The sequence below is a fragment of the Haemaphysalis longicornis genome, unplaced genomic scaffold (assembly GCF_048455015.1).
Source record: "Haemaphysalis longicornis isolate Haplotype H1 unplaced genomic scaffold, Haemaphysalis longicornis Haplotype H1 scaffold_1, whole genome shotgun sequence".
Taxonomy (NCBI): domain Eukaryota; kingdom Metazoa; phylum Arthropoda; class Arachnida; order Ixodida; family Ixodidae; genus Haemaphysalis; species Haemaphysalis longicornis.
The window spans coordinates 373,208,305-373,224,435 of record NW_027526203.1 but is presented as its reverse complement, the minus strand read 5'-3'; the positions used below and the strand labels follow the sequence as shown (position 1 = coordinate 373,224,435).

Here is a 16,131-nt window from a genome sequence, read left to right as displayed (position 1 = left end):
CTTTCCGACGACTGTTTTGCTGACAGCCTTCCAGGACAGCCTTCCAGGTTTGCTCCAGGACAAACGCAGTGCCTCACCACCTGAACACTTCTCGGGGCTTGCGCCACAACAGTCCAGCTTCACACGCTTTCAGGATGCTACTTGGACATGTCGTTCAGTCCACCACAACTGATGGAAAAATCAGGGCGAGAGTAGTGGCGAAAGTTACGACCGGGTTGGCCGCCGACCACGCTGCACAATCGAGCTGGCCCGTCCTCGTAGGGCTCTTCTCGGCGTGTCACCACCGGCCTGCGTCGGCTCCTCCAGGGGACAGGCCTGAACGTAGTCGCGAAGGGCCCCCTTTATGGAGACGATGGCGTCCTTGATGGCATCGTCTTCAACGCCGTGGCTTCGGTAGTGCTGCACGTAGGCCTTGGCTCCATACAAGCGCGACGCGTCCCGCGCGGCCTGGGCAAGCAGCGGCAGGCAGGCGTGCCCGTTGCTGGCCAGCATCAGGGTCTTGTTCTCAGCCAGGAATCGCCTCGCGCTGCGCCACGTCGACTGGAACTGGACATTGTCGAGCTTGATGTCTATCGGATCCAGCGAGAGCACGTCTTCACCGCGCGCCAAAGTCAGCGCGGCCAGGCACCGTATCGGCTTGCCCCCAGGACCAGCTGCACGGTCGCCAACATGCGGGTGGAGACTTAACAAAACGGTGTATGACACAAAAGAGGGAGTGCAAAGCCATGAATGTAAAACGTGCCCAACAAAAATTGGCGCTATGAAGTCCCTTTACCCCAACCACGGTTAACTCGATATTTAAGAAATTCTGATAAAATCCCACACTGGATACTCAATCGTCGCGTATATTTCGACCTCCCGTTGATCTTTGAAATGATTCCAGAGCGCACTTCGGAGAATACGTGAATTAGTACTTTTAGGCTCGAAGACTATTGAAACTGAGCGCATCATTGTGATAACTTCTCACGTTACGTGGCTGGAACGCAGTAGTCGCAGGGGGTAACTCACCGAAGCAAGAAGCGCGATGGTCACATAGTTAGCTTACAAAAGGTCAACACGTTCGATCAAATTTCTCATATTTCACGAGGTGACTGCATTTTTATGCTCATAGAATGCTTTGCTGGGCGAGTTGGCTCATGTCTTAAACATGGAAATAAAATACAGCGCAAAGGTCACGGACAAAAAACAAGCAGAAGGACTCATCCCGTCTACTTTTTTTTTTGTCCTAGTCCTTTGCGTTGTATTTTGTGTTTGTATGCGTTTTAACCTCCGATTTCTTTTTTTCTTCGTGTTTCTCTGCATTTTTGTCGCGTAAGATCGTTGACATTGGTTCATGTTCGGTCGAGATGAGCACATCTAGAGTGAATGCCCGTCATCTAAGTTATATTTGAATACAAACGGTACCTTTTATTAGTAATACATTGCGTGAAAATAACTTAGAAGTAATGTGTTATACACCCCTGCGCCCACGAATGCCCTGCCGCTTGATGCATCTGTGTGACCTGAAAGCCGCTCGTTTACATTCACTGTTTATATTGAAACAACGCTCGTAAAAAAACTGTTTCAATGTAAATAGCTTGTTTACAACGAAGCATGGCCCGACGCTCAAACATTTCTCAACTGCGATTGTACGACACATATACAGGCGGAATTTCCGCCTTCATTAAACATTAAGCTTCATATGCTCCGTCTTTGTCTTGACTGATGTTATCGTTGGTGTATCTTGTCATTGAATATGAACAGTCTTCAAGTGGGAGATTATTCGTTCATATACGAACGGCTGCATGTACGCCCGTACTTCGCTGTGCACCCGTAGTCATCCTGATGGTCATGACCTCACTAATCGTGCCATGTTCCAGTGCGGATTAACACGAGGAGCGAGGGATGGAATGGAATCGCGATCCGTCTCTTCGCGGATTCAAGCCATATTGTGCGCTATGAGCGAGAAGGCCTGACATTTCTTGTTGGCGCGCATCTATCCTGGCTCTCCGGAACGGTAGAACAGCATGCAGTGCCTGAACGTGCAGTACAGTCTATGGCTGAACCGTGGTCAACTGTTAAGCACCACGCATTACGCCTGCAAGAGTAATTAAAACAGATGAGGTCCATACCGGTTTGGTGCGACCTGCGCAGGAATTTGGCAAGGCCCTTCCAGTTGTAGGAGTCGTAAGACGTTGTGACCCAGGGCGCATGCAGCAGGCTCAGGTATTTCATGAGGTTCCCGCATTTCAACTCGCCTGTCATGTCTCCTGCATAAGAAAATAGATTGGTATGGCCTCACCACACACCTGCGTGCCAGTGACACGTGGTGTCGTGGTCGCCCGAACATACTGCTCACGACACTCTTTTCCGGGGTGTCCGCATATAGTTTGTGTTGCCGGAGAGGTGATATTTGCGGATTCAACGTGTTTCCGGGGAGGGCATCAAAAGCGGCACCACTTTTGCCAGACGCGGCATACCCATGCTTATCTTAACATCCTGGCTTGGTCTCAGAAGACAGGCCAACTGGCGAGCGCCCGCCGTGTTCATGTCGTCCAATGTGGCGCTTCGAGGTCGCCGGCGCTTCTCAGCAATCTCGAGGAGGCTGGCGTTGGTCAACAGCAGGACGGCGTCGGCATCCTGCTGCAGGTGGGATAGGCCCAGCACAGTGTTGTACGCCTGCAAGGGGCTCTCGCCGGAGCTGAACGGCCAGACAGCCTGCAGAGGAGCCGGAAGTGTGACTGCAGGGTGAGTCTCCTAGCGCGAATAGCATGCCTTCAAACGACCACTCGGACGAAATACTCTAATCGTTATACAGTCAATAACCGATACCCTTTCTGGCCCAGAGAAGAAAAATAGTCAGGGGGCTTCGGCAACTCGCAAGGTGAAAGACAGCGGCAGCTGACAAGTGACGTTGCCGACCGCGGTGGCTCAGTGGCTTTATCGGTGTACTGTTTAGCCAATAAAGGACGCGGGATCAATTCTAGCCCCTGTGGCCGTTTTTCTGATGGAGGCAAAAAAACAAAATGCGTCCGTGCGCCGGGACATCGCGGCACCTGCAAAGGCGGCATGCGGGATAAAACACGCCACCCTCTTCGTTCCCTGCCGCGTCAACGTAGTCTACGAGATCCCCCTCAGGTGCGCTGCAGTGTACATCGGACAAACGGGGAGACGCCTTAACGAACGCTTACGTGAGCACGCGTACGCCTTACCTGTCGGCACAGGCAGCCACCTGGTTTCCCATTGCAAGGCCTGTGGGTGCACCCCACCCCTTTTTGAAAACATAAAGGCCCTAAAGCGCTACTTGGGATCGCACACGCGCGCGAATTTTGAGGCATACACGATAGTGAAAAGGGGTGACCCTTGCGGTAGTCAGCCCTCCGTTCCATTGCTTCAGAAGGAACTTGACTACATAGCTGGCGCATCAGTGCTAGCAGTATCAAAATGTTGCCCTTAGCGGTGTGTAAAACGTTAATTATTTACCTGTTTTCTGATCCTTTCCTTTTCTTTTCCTTTTCTTTTTCTTTATCGTAGAGTTGTGACGTCACTTGGGTCTGCATATATATTGCAGAACGCAATAAAATATGCGTTGTTAGCGCGAGTACTGTCTTTTTCCTTTCTTTCGTGCGTGTCCCTGCGCTGTTTTTTTTTTCATGCAATGTATAGCCAACTCGCCTAAACTCAAGCCTTAGTTAGTTCATTAAAAAGGCTGTCTTGTCGCGAGAACACAATGCAACTTTTATCGCAAACTTCAAATAAATAATCAAGATGTTAAAGAAAACATATTCAACAGATGAGACTCCCTAGCCCCTTGCCCGCGATTTTGCTATGAGATCACAAAATCTTGTTCGTGCGATTGGCAGCCGCCGACTTAGTCGCCGCCAGGAAACATCGTGGTCAGGCATCTAGCTCCGTTTGATTGCGTCCCTTGAATGCTAATACGTAGTAAACTCACGGACAAAAATGTTTTAGTGCCGGCCCATGGATAACACGTCACTCCCATCCATGTTGCGTGCTATGGCACAAAACTTGAAAAGTTTTCAATATTTTTTTTCCGTTTTTTAACAGCGGAGCTGTTTAAGCTTGAGCTTGGTCCGGTGGAGTTAGCAAAAAATATATACAAAAAAAAATCCCGGGCCATCTGCACTAACGTGAAACCTGGGGAGCTTGGCGCCGTGGCGTTTTTGTCAACGGAGATGAAACCGTTGGGGGGTAGAGGTATACAGCTTTGTTGTAAAATTCTCTTGTCTTTGAAGCACGAAGCTCTCTTGCGCGAGGCGTAAATGAGTGTCCCGGTGTTTTTTAGTACGCGTTACGAACCGCTCCAGCGCGAGGCGTAAACGAGTGTCCCGGTGTTTTTTTAGTAGGCGTTAGGTTCTAGAGCCAGGCGTGAACGAGCTTCCCGGTGTTTTAGCACCGTGACTGCACGAGACGGAAATTACGACGACGACGACAGGAGACGCTAACAGCCCTTATGGGGCTTCGCCCATAAAAAAACTGCGCCGCCTGTAAAGGTGCACCACCGAAGATACGGTATTAACAGTGAAGCTCGCTTTTGTGCCGGCTTGAGTTTGAGCACAAGGGGAATGTGCGTATGCACACCCTTTGCGATACCATTTTTAAGGTAATTGTTTTTCTTGGGCTACTAAAACGGGAAAAAATGGCGCATCTTGCACTAGTGGTGCAAGGCTGGAGAAACAGCGGAGCTGGGGTCAACCTAGCCTCTCCCCCCCTGGGATCTGCTGTCAGTGTGAAGGTCCAGCCGGAACGGTTTTGTAGTATCCGGCTAAACTTGGCCTCACCCCTCAACACTTAGCCTAACCTAGCAAGAACATCGCAGAACCTAACAAAACTTAGCCAAAACCGAAAGAAGCTAGGTTGACCTCCACCTGCGCTGTTTCTCCAGCCTTGCAGCCCTAGTGCATTCTGCGGCATTTTTTTTTTATATGAAAACGTCTTTCGTGGCTGGTATGCAGCTTAGTGAGCTTCCAAAGTCTACTTCTTTCAAAACTGAAGGAAGCTGTATGTCTTCATGGCCCCTTTAATGCTGAATATAGGCCCAACAAGTGCTATTGACCAAGGATCTTAGACAATTAGGGAGAAAAAAAAAGAGGACGGAGCAAAAAAATGAAGAATGACCCCGGCGTCATGATTCAACGAGACGTCATGCTCAGGCATTCCGACCGGGCATCACAAGAGAGAACGCAGCTGCTCCTGGAGCCCTTTCCTGAACTATTGTTACATTGCCCACCAGTTTCATTGCACAATCCACACACCGCTTGCACGGTTATTTGCGTCCTTGAGTGGTCCGTGGAATGTTTTGGTGGAATGATGGAAGTGACCAGCGTCCATATGGGGCGCGGTTGACGGTTAAAAAACTGGAGGGGTCCCCCCAACTGCCGTCTTGGTAAGGGATCTCTCGTAAGCACGCTCGTCAACGGAAGCGGGACTGAGAGCGCTCACCGTGGCTATGATGGGGCAGCGTGGGTAGTCGTCCTTGAAAGCCTTTACGACCCTTGATCCCAGGCCGGTGCCGGTTCCTCCGGCGAGAGAGAGAAAGGCGAGAAGCCCTTCGAGCCGTGGGCAGCGCTCTGTCTGCTGGCGTACAGCGTCCATGATGGCGGAGAGGGACTCTCTGGTGTGGTCATTGTAGCCGGCCCCGAAGTTGTCCCCTGGAGCCGGATAAGCCGCTACCCGAGCTTCAAAGTAGCGCCACAGGCATCCCGAGGCCTCATCCCACCGCTGCAACTTGTTCAGCACCTGCGCAAGACAGAGTTTGCGTGTACGGGCTCTCCCCCTGTGTAGGGACGTGAAAGTGTCAAATTAAAGCGTTCCCACAGATATTTAACAGCATCCTATCGACGCATGTAGCAAGGTCTCAATACTGGTTCTGTTCCACGCTTGCTACATGCGTCGATAGGATGCAAGGTCTCAATACTGGTTCTGCAGCCAAAGTGCTGGACTGCAGCACGTGGGTCGGGGACCTTCTCCGAAACTAGTGGCTGGACTTGCACAATTGACAATGTTACATTGTACGCATGTATGCAACGGAATATTGTATCGAAGCGGAGGCGCAAATTGGACCGAAAAACGTGGCAGTTTCTCACATTACTCGGAATAATGACGGAAGCGTAACTGCCAAGTGAAAATGCAGTGTGAGAGAACGTTATACCGCCATTTGGGAAGATCATTATCCTTGGGGTGCCTGGCTTTTTTCGGCACTGGGATGGCCGATATCATGGAACTATATCCCTTCACATCCAACCATGGATCCTAGCCATGTGTCCTGCCGCCAAGCATCAACATACAGTGTTATATTGCCGCAAACCATGTATTTTTAGTTATGTTTTTTTACCAGCGTCTGGCCGTGCCCAGATAGCGCGCCTAGGCGATATTCTTTCTGCGGCTACTTAAACCAGACAATATCTGCCTGTCCCTCGATTTAGCCTTCCGGCGAAAAGTTAAAAGAACACTAGAACGAAAAATTTATATAGGCAATACTTTTCCAAACCACTAAACCTGGAAACACATTTTAATACTTGCCAACACTGCTGAGCAAAAAGAACACATTAGGCATATTTAGGCAAAACATCAATGCACATTGGAGACCGTTCTTCAAAGTATGTACCAACAGGCTCAACACTAAACTCTTCTACGATATCAATGCACAACTGGTACCCGTAGTGTTATTTAATTGCAAATAAACGTTTGCTTGATATTTACGGTAGCGAATGAAAAATACGCGTTGAAAACAATATTTTGTCTCAGAGACACAAAAACGAGCTCACGCGAGCCTGGACCTCGTGGCGGTGTTCAAAATTCAACAGTCAGGAAAGAAAAGGTTCCGTTAGATGGCGAAAGCAGTGGAACTTGGGAAAACTCAATCGACTTCAGCACAGCTCCCCCGGTTTATCGTGGAAGGAGCGATATGTGAGGGGGAGAGCATGAGAGGTGAGCGACGGAGAGAACAGAGCCATTTACGTGGCAGGGGCGGCAGATGACTATCGACGAGATTTGCGGCGGAGTCGTCAGATAGATCCGGGCTCGTCACTAATATATCTTGGCCCCTCGCAGCGTTGCTGCTGAGCACGGAATGCGGGATGTAAAGGTCATAGAGTTTCATACTAATATATACTAGAGGGAAATCTGCGCCCCCGTCTAGAGGAGCCGCGCTTCCGCGGGCGTTCTGTCATGTACCGGGCAGGCACGTTCAACTTGTCCTTGGCATGGCTCATGCACAGGCTGGAAAGTTGCCTCTGGCTGCATACAAGCACCAATGTTACTGTAAAAGAATATTCAAATTTGTTTTGTTATTATAAAATTGAAGCTACAAAGAGATTTATTTGTCAGTGATTATTTAGAAGCTCCAAGACGACGAAACACGAAAAAAAATGTTAGCTTTTTTGTTGTTCTTGGCTTCGAGACAAAAAAAGAAGCCATATGGCTATCTAAGCCAAGCAGGCGAGGAACGCCGCTAGCTGCAATGGCGCCGCTCACGGCGGCCCGCGATTGCAGAGAAAGATTTCCCTCTAGTATATATTAGTATGAAACTATGGTCCAGGGCACTGTTACGAAGCGGACGACTTCACGGAACGAGGGTTTCGCAAAAGCGCGCGAAAACAAATATAAACTGTGGCTCCATGATCTGAAACATTTTACAAAGGGTGGTTATGAAATTTATTCATACCGTTCGTCACGGAATATGTTTCTGAAATGGGGGAAGTTTGCAGGGTACAAGGCAAACACCAACATGTCTAGCGCTTGTATTACCATGGCTCTGTGCGCCGTAGTCCACGAAACCGTCGAAAGGGGGCCACCGTTTAATGGGCACTCAGTTGGTGCCCATTTAAAAGGACGAAAAGTTAGCGCAACGAGGGTGAATATTGTCACGAGAAGACGAACAGGGGGGCAGTATAATATAAGCGCGTACCGCTGTGGTCTCAACCATCGCCGACGAAGAAGCTGTGTGCGCGCGAAGCCTGTGTGGGCTCTGTGATAGCCGCCAGGTAAATAGTGTGAATACATCGTTCGCGTCTCACATGGTTCATGTCCTGTGTCATGCCGGCCAGTAACAATATTATTAATTTGGCAAATTCATGAACATACCTCTCACCGGTCTTAAATATAAAAGTAAAGCTCTCAACACTGAAGTCAGGCACAAGGGGGAGCTTGTACCCCTCCTCACTTTGTTGCGGGCGCCCACGGCAATGTGGTTCACCCCAGAATACAAGATTACTCGACGGAAAGAAACCCAGAATTAAAAGTGGCAAGAAAGTTGTACCGTGCTGTCGGTGCCCAGGAGAACAGCGTTAGCGTATGAGAGTCCATCCTCTTCCACGAAGAACCTGCGCCATGAAAAGCACCGCCATCAGAGCTCGTGGCACCTGGATGGCGGAAGCGCTCAAGAGATGCTCACCGGTCACTAGCCAGAAGGGAAGCGTCCGGCGGTCCTTCGCCTGCAGCGATGTCTCGGGCTATGACATCGAAGAACGCTCGGCCCAGGCGGTTCCCGCAGCCACCGAACTGCAAAACGACGTTGCTCATCGCGCTACGTTCTGGACACCAGGCCGCCGGCACTTGCGCAACCCAGCTCGTGGCTGCTGGTGATCGCGGTGATCACGCGCCACGTGGTGGTGGTGGTTCCAGATGATAAGACTCATACCCACACATGCAGGGGATTGGCCAGGAAAGATGTGGTCACCGAGAGAAACTATATACTCAGTAATTAAAGAAATACATTTAACAAATGCATTTAGACTACGGGTTCAGGGTGCAATATAAACAAAAAAAAAACTGCCCGAACATGAGATGTAGCACCAGAAAGTGTTGAAACCAATATAAATCAACACTTAAAAAAATTGCACGTGCTGTTGCATCGCCTTGTGCTGCTGCATCCTAGCAAGAACGTCGTCAAATCAAACAAAACTTAGCAAAGGCTAGCAAAATCTAGCAAAACTTAGCAAAACCTGAAGAATCTAGGTCGACCCCGAGCTCCACTTTTTTTTTTTTTGCAACTGAACACCTATTTTACACCCATTCAACACCGTACAGAAAACCAAGGGCGTCGCAGTCGGTCAACGCCCTTTCTGCCTCACAAAAAAAAGTGCAAAGCTAGAACTTAGGGTGTTGGCACCTAAGAAAACGGGAGCAATGAGTATACCAAACACCCTTCTTCCACTTTTACTACACCTTTTTTAGGCAATAAAAGTGTAAAAACGTTTAGTGTATACACATAGTCTTTTTAACTTTAAAGTTCAAATTATCGTTTCACGTGTCAAAGCTCAACTTTGGCCATGAGACGTACCGTATATGGAGACGAGCGGTCATTGCAGACCAACATTTTTTTTTTTTTTTGCTTTTGAACCTTTCTTAGATGTGGGTAGGAACGCGTGAGGGGATGCCTTGAAGTTCTCAGTGCAATTATACATGCATGCATAGCCTTATTCAGTCATCAGCTGAACGGCTTTTTCCCACCCTTTCAACACCCTAACAAAAACCAAGGTTGTTTAAGTTGGTCAACACCCTTTCTTCCACACAAAAAGGGTGTAGAGCTACGAGTAAGTGTGTTGAGATTAAAAAAAAAAGGTGTATGGCCTCCCAGCATCCTTTTTACACTTATGCTACACCCGTTTTGGCCGAGAAGGGTGTAAAAAGGTTTAGTGTGAATATTCTCTGGGCAGCCCAGTGACGATGGTTATGATGGCCCGCAGAAAGTGGCACATGGGAGGCGGTTCGTGAGTGGCTGTGCCGCGTTCTTCTTCTTGTTCTTCTTTTTTTTTTTTTTTTGAAGTTACTTTTTTTTTTCTCGGGGGAAACGTGAGCGGAGGGCTCACGTTCATTCTCTTCGCTTTCATCTCCGTTCTCCTTCAACCTCCTTTATCGACCCGGAGACCCACGAAAAACCCCGACCTAAGAGAGGCCATCACCTTTACTGCAAAATTCAGATACAAGTCCCGAGCGTCCGCGTGTCTCTGAAGCATGATGCGCTGATGTGGCCGTAACTACATCACTCGCTGTAATCAGTAAGGACGGTCACAATGGCTTTTTTGTCGCCATGATATACACTGCCCAGCTTACGGGCAGCTGCAGAGACATTCCTGGATAATGTCAAATCGATGCACGTTCGCCGCGTCGTAGTCTGTCGGGCTGGATCTGCATGGCATCGCAAGCCAAATGCCTCCAACACGAAACGCATAAATCCCTCCCTTTTCGGTCCCGACAGATCAACATTGAATTAACCGAGTCCGTTAACAGCGGTAGTGTCACCGCAATTAACTTATGGTTCGGCAACAGTCCGAGGATAGCTAAGGGTACAGATTGTAATGGTCCCGAACGTAAGAGCATCCAGTCGAACGCTTACAGGCTTTGATTTGGTCCCGCTCTCATAAAAGGCTTCATCGCCTTGATGCTTGGCACGATTTTCTTCACGATCAGCTTCTGCTTGCACTTTTGAATGGCTTCGTTCTGTCTCTTACGCGTTGCGCCGCTGCTTCTTCCATTCAGTGACTGCCGCTGTTTATTATTTATTGATTCTAAAATTGCACGAGGATATTACTTCACCCCGTCATGGGTACACGTGTATACAACGCATTGCGAGAAGAGGGCAGTATAGGGGGCACAGAATCGAGAAGGAAACAGTATCTATGAGAGGTAGATAGTTTGTCTGGCGGCCGTAGAAGAAGCTATGGAACTCATCGCGCTTCGAAGACACGTTCAGTCGGAGTTCTGAGGTGCGGGTTACGTAGCCTATATAATGCAGCTCTGCTGTTAAAGTTTTTTAACGACTGAGGTCACTGATTCCGTGGTGTGTTTGCAGCGCTGCTGCTGTTGCTGCGTGGAGAATTTTTAAACGCGAAAAAGCCAGGAGGAAAAATCAACTGTTCGGAACTCGTCTTTTTTTTTTTGCGCATATGTATTGCTCTTAATAATAAGCGCAACAAATAACCAGATCAAGCTGCGTAAATTAATGAATTTATTCTCAAGAAAAAAGAAAGGAAGGTCCACCAGCAGGCGCAATTTTTCCGCACTTAGGGGTGGGCACCGGAACGCCTGCTGGTGTGGGGAGGGAGAGGAGGGGATGTCAGAAAGGTGCATAGGAGAGGCAAAGGAGAGATAGAGTACAATATATGATTAGTGAAAAAAAAACTAACTAACACAGAGGCAAAGGGGAGATAGAGTACAAGATATGATTAATGAAACTAGCCAACACATACACATACTCACACCAAGAAAGTTAGGAGAGAAAAAAAGAAAAAAAGAAAAAAAATTACACCATCTCCCCGAAGGGAACTATGTGGTGATGCAAAGCATGGGGGTTCCGTGTAGGTTCCACACCGGAGCAGAACCGGCGCAGGCGGTGTCTCGGAGCAGACTGAACGCTGCGCAGCCATAGAGGCGCAGGGCGCGCACCTGCTTTTATACAGCTGGAGGAGAGACGCGCATGTGCAGTGGGGGTGTGGACGGCGCAAGAAGGGAGGGACATAGCCCCGACCATAAGATGGCTCCTGGAGCGACAGTGTCGCCGGTGTCTTTCTGGGCCGGCACGAGACCAGCACGCTTCCCCTTTAAGGGCTTCTGGAGCGACAGTGTTGCCGGTGTCTTCCTTAGCCGGCACGAGACGAGCCGAGTGGCGAGGAGGAGAGCGGCGTTATTACAGCTGGCGTGGAGAGGGGTACGAGGAGAAGAGGTGGACGCCGGACAACGGACGGACAAGGCGAGCTCAAAAGATGCTTTGCATCTAAAAAACGGCGTTTCTCAGGCCCTCGCCCAGTTTTTGCTGCGTAGTCACTGGGCCAGGAAGCGGAGTGCTGTGATGAGTCCCGATACCTCTAGGTAGCCGCCCAGAGCCTCGTTGACCCCGTCCCGCTCCCTGGCACAGCCCTGCGGCCGCAGCAGCTCGTCCAGCTGCCGGTCGCTCCGCAGTGCTGCCAACGTCGCCGGCCTACCTGCCGCAAACTACGGACACTCGAACAGCAGGTGCGGCAGGGACTGGATAGGCGCCCAGCAGTGCCGGCAGGTGGGGCTGTCTGCGACGTTTTTTTTTTCTCTCTCTAAAATTTGGAATGTGCAGCCGCACCTGCCAAGGACATCCCTCAGGTTAGGTCGGAGATTGTGCCCATATCCATGCTTCGTTGAGCGGGCTTGCAGGCACTGGAGCTGTGAGGCTCTAGATATGTTTCGGAGTCGTATGGTCCCGGCTTGAGTGCTTCGAGGGATTCCGGGTTATTTTTGTTATTCACAAAACTCTTGTCATTCACAAAAGCAACGAAACGCGTCATTGTCACTCTCTCCCCCCCCCCCCCCTCTTCCCCCAACCTCCCCCCGGGCTCTCTATTTCTGTAAAATAGCGCGTTACTCTAAAAACACAAAGTGCTTATTTTGGTCTGCGCATTTCGGTATAGTTTGAGAAGCCTTAGTACACAGTAGCCGACCGATTGTTCGGACCTGGACGGTAACGAAAAATAGTCCGCATAAAAGAGCAGCCCGAAAAATCTGTGAGCCATTACTCCTATGGGACAACTGGCGGTTCCTCGGAAAAGTCCGGAATACCCAGCAAGTACCAATTTTTGGAGTCTAAAAGAATGGTCGGCTACCATATATCGTTCTTAGACTAACTTATTTTTAAAAATGTGTAGTAGCTTGCTCACCTCTTATCCCTTTTTGCTACTTTTCTTTACTCTCTGTCACGGTGGTAGGGGGTGCCCAGTAGCTCACTAAACTTTTAGATGCGAAGCAGCTGTTCCCTCCGCCGTTGTGTGGGCGCCGTTGTGCGGCGTCCACACCCCCACTGCGCATGCCTGGCCAGGCACCGATGATGATGATTATGGCAGGATGCCCCTAGGGATTGGCCAACGAAAGAATCCATCACGAGATAGCTTCGCGTTCAACCACCGTCGTCATCTTCCCGTAGGGATACCCTGAGTAGTATGCGAGGCATTCATCCTCCCCTCTCCTACGCTCCTCTCCTCTCCGGCATTCCTCCTCTCCTCTCCGAAGTTCCTCTCCTCTCCAGGATTGCTCAACGAATGGCAACACCTGCGGCTCCACGCGCGATAATGCGAAGCAGCTTACTTAGGGTTAGAGACGCGCCGGCAGCCGCTTCATACTCCGCTGGGGGCGCCACTGTAGCTCCGCGGTATAAATGACGCGCGCGCGCGCTCCGCTCCCCTCATTCTCCTCCCGCAACGCCGCGAGCGAACTGAAAACTAATAGGAACTTAAGTCGACCCCAAGGCTGCTTCGCATACTACTCAGGGTTCCTCTATGGGAAGATGGCGAATTTTTTTTCCATGGGTCGTAGCCAGTCAACTCCGGGGTACGGGTAATTCTAATCAACAGCATCACAATCTTAGTCATCAACAGCAACAGCACTATCCTCATAATCATCGTCGTCACGCTCGCGGGTAGCCGGCGCCGCTGTTCCAACCTGGTTCGTGCAACACTCGAACGCCAGCGCGCCGAGCTGCCTTGCCAGCTGAACGAAGCAGCGGCTCGCCGAAGTTCGTAGCGCCCGTCCCAGAGAGGCCCCCTCCCTTCAAGAAGCGCACACCGCAGCGGGACGCCGCCATGCTCTTCCGCATCGTCGGGGCCATAGCCGCTCGAGAGATGTCCGCGTACAACGCCTTGCTCCTTCTGCTCTGGCTCCTGTTCGGCCTGGCGCAGCGCTGGCCCGGCCCGGTGACGAAGCTCAGCGTGGTCGAGCAGCTGAGCCGCAAGATCAACAGCCTGGAGAACTCGAAGCGGAAGCTCAGGCGCCAGATGGCTGATTGCAGGCACCGGGCCCTGCTGCTCAAAGACCGGCAACAGGCGCAGGTGAGGCACGCAGCTCTGGCGCCGAGCGCTCTGGCCAAATAGCCGCTGCGTGACCAAGCATTGCATCCGAAGAGCGAAAGCCGCAAAACCTGACGGATGGTGATAAAGCGCACGTGGCGATTGAGCGCTCTGGTTTTTGTTGCATTCAGCTTTGAGCCCTTTAATTCTTTTCCGCCTGCACAAGGAAAAAACGGGCGCCTCTTGAGCAAATCTGCGGTGTTTAAGAATGGTCGTCACGGGGGAGGCCCTTGAACCGTCCAGCAGCTGTGGAGGGAGAGGGCAGGGCGTAACTTCTCAGGGCGTGGTTTTTATGGGAATTCAAACCGCAAATAACTTGTTTGCATAGCTCAGAAGCGCATTGAGGGACGCAGATGTTAAAAGCTCGTAGATAATGGCTGAAACGCATGCCTTGCTTGACAGAGCCAACAGAAGCGCTAGCACAGTAATCTCAATGGGCGAGTCAACCGCATTTTGCTTGAAAGGATGTTGCTCCAAGTGGAAGTCACCTCTTCTCGAATCTATGGCCCAGATTAGAAGCGCAGCCGGGTGAGGACGAGCAACTCGGGGATATGCCGTAAATTATTTGCGAAATTGTTTTGTGCTCTTGTCGCCGTATTAAAAAAAACTCAAACTTGGACGTTGCGATGGGAGCCCCTCTCTCGCGTCAAAACGAGCATGGTTAGTGCTCCTGAGAGGCTGGGCTGTAGGTTTGTTCGTCATTTTATGGTGTGGATGATTTTGCCTCAGTTATTGGCGTCAGTCATTCCTCGCGCACTTCTCAAAAGGCGGGAGAGAAAAGAGAACCGGGACGCCGCCGATCCTCCCGGGGAGCTTACACCTTACTTCGTTACTCTTTCAAACTATTCGCTTACATCCTCCCTATCTGAATATGCAGGTCCCATTGCCAGGAAATAGTGTTCAGTCTCCCCACGCTTTCTCTGAACGAAACTGCAGATTCCTCAAACGTCTATTACCAATAGCACTCGAGAATGCGTTGTGAATTTGGGCAGTGTGCTTCATGCATAAACTAAAGCACCTCTCCCAAATTGTGGGCGACAAAACGCAAGCATTAAGAACAGAATGAGTAGCGGTTCATTTTGGTCTATCCTTGCGTCCGTCTGTCTGTCTGTCTGCCTGTCTGTCTGTCTGTCTGTCTGTCTGTCTGTCTGTCTGTCTGTCTGTCTGTCTGTCTGTCTGTCTGTCTGTCTGTCTGTCTGTCTGTCTGTCTGTCTGTCTGTCTGTCTGTCTGTCTGTCTGTCACCCGAATCAGTCAGAAATGTTCCTGGTGGGCGTGCTCGCTAGTCGATCCCTGACTTACTGGCAGTTTGTGGGACACTGGTTACTCGCCAGTGATGAACAATTACTGGCCGACCGCTGGGGCACCCACCGGTAGCTTGTGAACGAGAAACTACTATAGTGACCCATAAATGAACCACTAGTGTCCTGTACCTATGGGTCACCGCTGGGTCACTACTGGGCCACGTGACCGCTACTTGGATTACGTGACACGGAAAAGGGAGTTAGGAGGCCGAACGAATGAGGGATTTCGGGATAATCGGGGAGGGCTGGAGGAGAGAAGGAATGAGAAGTGTAGAAATAGAGATTGAATGCACATTGGGAGAGGGAAGGAGCCAACATCAAGGGTTTTAAAGCTCGCAGAGAGGCTGGAATTGGTCGCTGCCCGCAGCGCCATCGTCTCTGGCGCAGATTTACCGCAGTAGCAGATGACGCTGGTTGCTGGGCATGCTTGTGGGCAAAATATATGAGCATATATTGTTGTGGCCCGATTGACGAAGGCAAAATTGGCTGTACGGTGGTGCCCCGATTTATTAGGCGCGGCGCTTAAAACGGAGAGGCGAGACAGCGGGTCAGATCTCAGCGAAAAATGGCTGACGGAACCCAGCACGCGGGGCCCTGGGCACACGTTTATGTCGTCGACTTTGTGCTACCCGGCTGACCGAAAGAACACTGCACGTATCCCTCACTCAGAGATTGTACCAAGCGCAGTGACCGGTATAGACAACTTAAAGAGGGTATTTCTCTGCTTAACACACAATTCACGCGGCAATATGTGCATATGCACATGACAAGCCAGATAAGATAGTTTTCGCCGTTCATCTAGCTAGAAATGCCGCGTCAGATTGCGAGGCAGTGCTACTGTCGTTGATTTATTGCAATGACTAACCAGGTCACCTGAGCCATTTTGGTGCTGTGAAGTCGAGAAAACCGCGGGGAAATCATCTGGCAGGCCAAAGGTTTTTCAGGAAATTATTGGGAACCAGGATTTGTATGCAAAGGGATTCTCTAATGGGGTTATTGTTAGGGGGAGGGCAAGGGAGGA

At 50.4% G+C, this 16,131-nt stretch overlaps 1 protein-coding gene across 1 annotated transcript; it reads right to left on the bottom strand.

Annotated features, from left to right (window-relative positions):
- Positions 1-204: 204 nt before the first annotated feature.
- On the bottom strand, positions 205-8,523 carry LOC144160543 (tubulin delta chain-like). Its single transcript, XM_077691810.1, has 6 exons — positions 8,396-8,523; positions 8,261-8,324; positions 5,443-5,739; positions 2,460-2,697; positions 2,112-2,249; positions 205-653 (listed from the first exon to the last, which is right to left on the bottom strand). Exons 1-6 carry the CDS (start codon positions 8,521-8,523, stop codon positions 205-207), a joined length of 1,314 nt encoding a protein of 437 aa, XP_077547936.1.
- Between the last annotated feature and the right edge of the window lie 7,608 nt (positions 8,524-16,131).

Coding starts and splice junctions, on each gene's coding strand:
- LOC144160543 (XM_077691810.1), bottom strand. CDS start 8,523: ATGAGCAACGTCGTTTTGCAGTTCGGTGGCTGCGGGAACCGCCTGGGC. Junction 5,740..8,260: donor TCCTGGGCACCGACAGCACG/GTACAACTTTCT, acceptor TGTCTTGCGCAG/GTGCTGAACAAGTTGCAGCG. Junction 654..2,111: donor GCGCAGGTCGCACCAAACCG/GTATGGACCTCA, acceptor GCGACCGTGCAG/CTGGTCCTGGGGGCAAGCCG.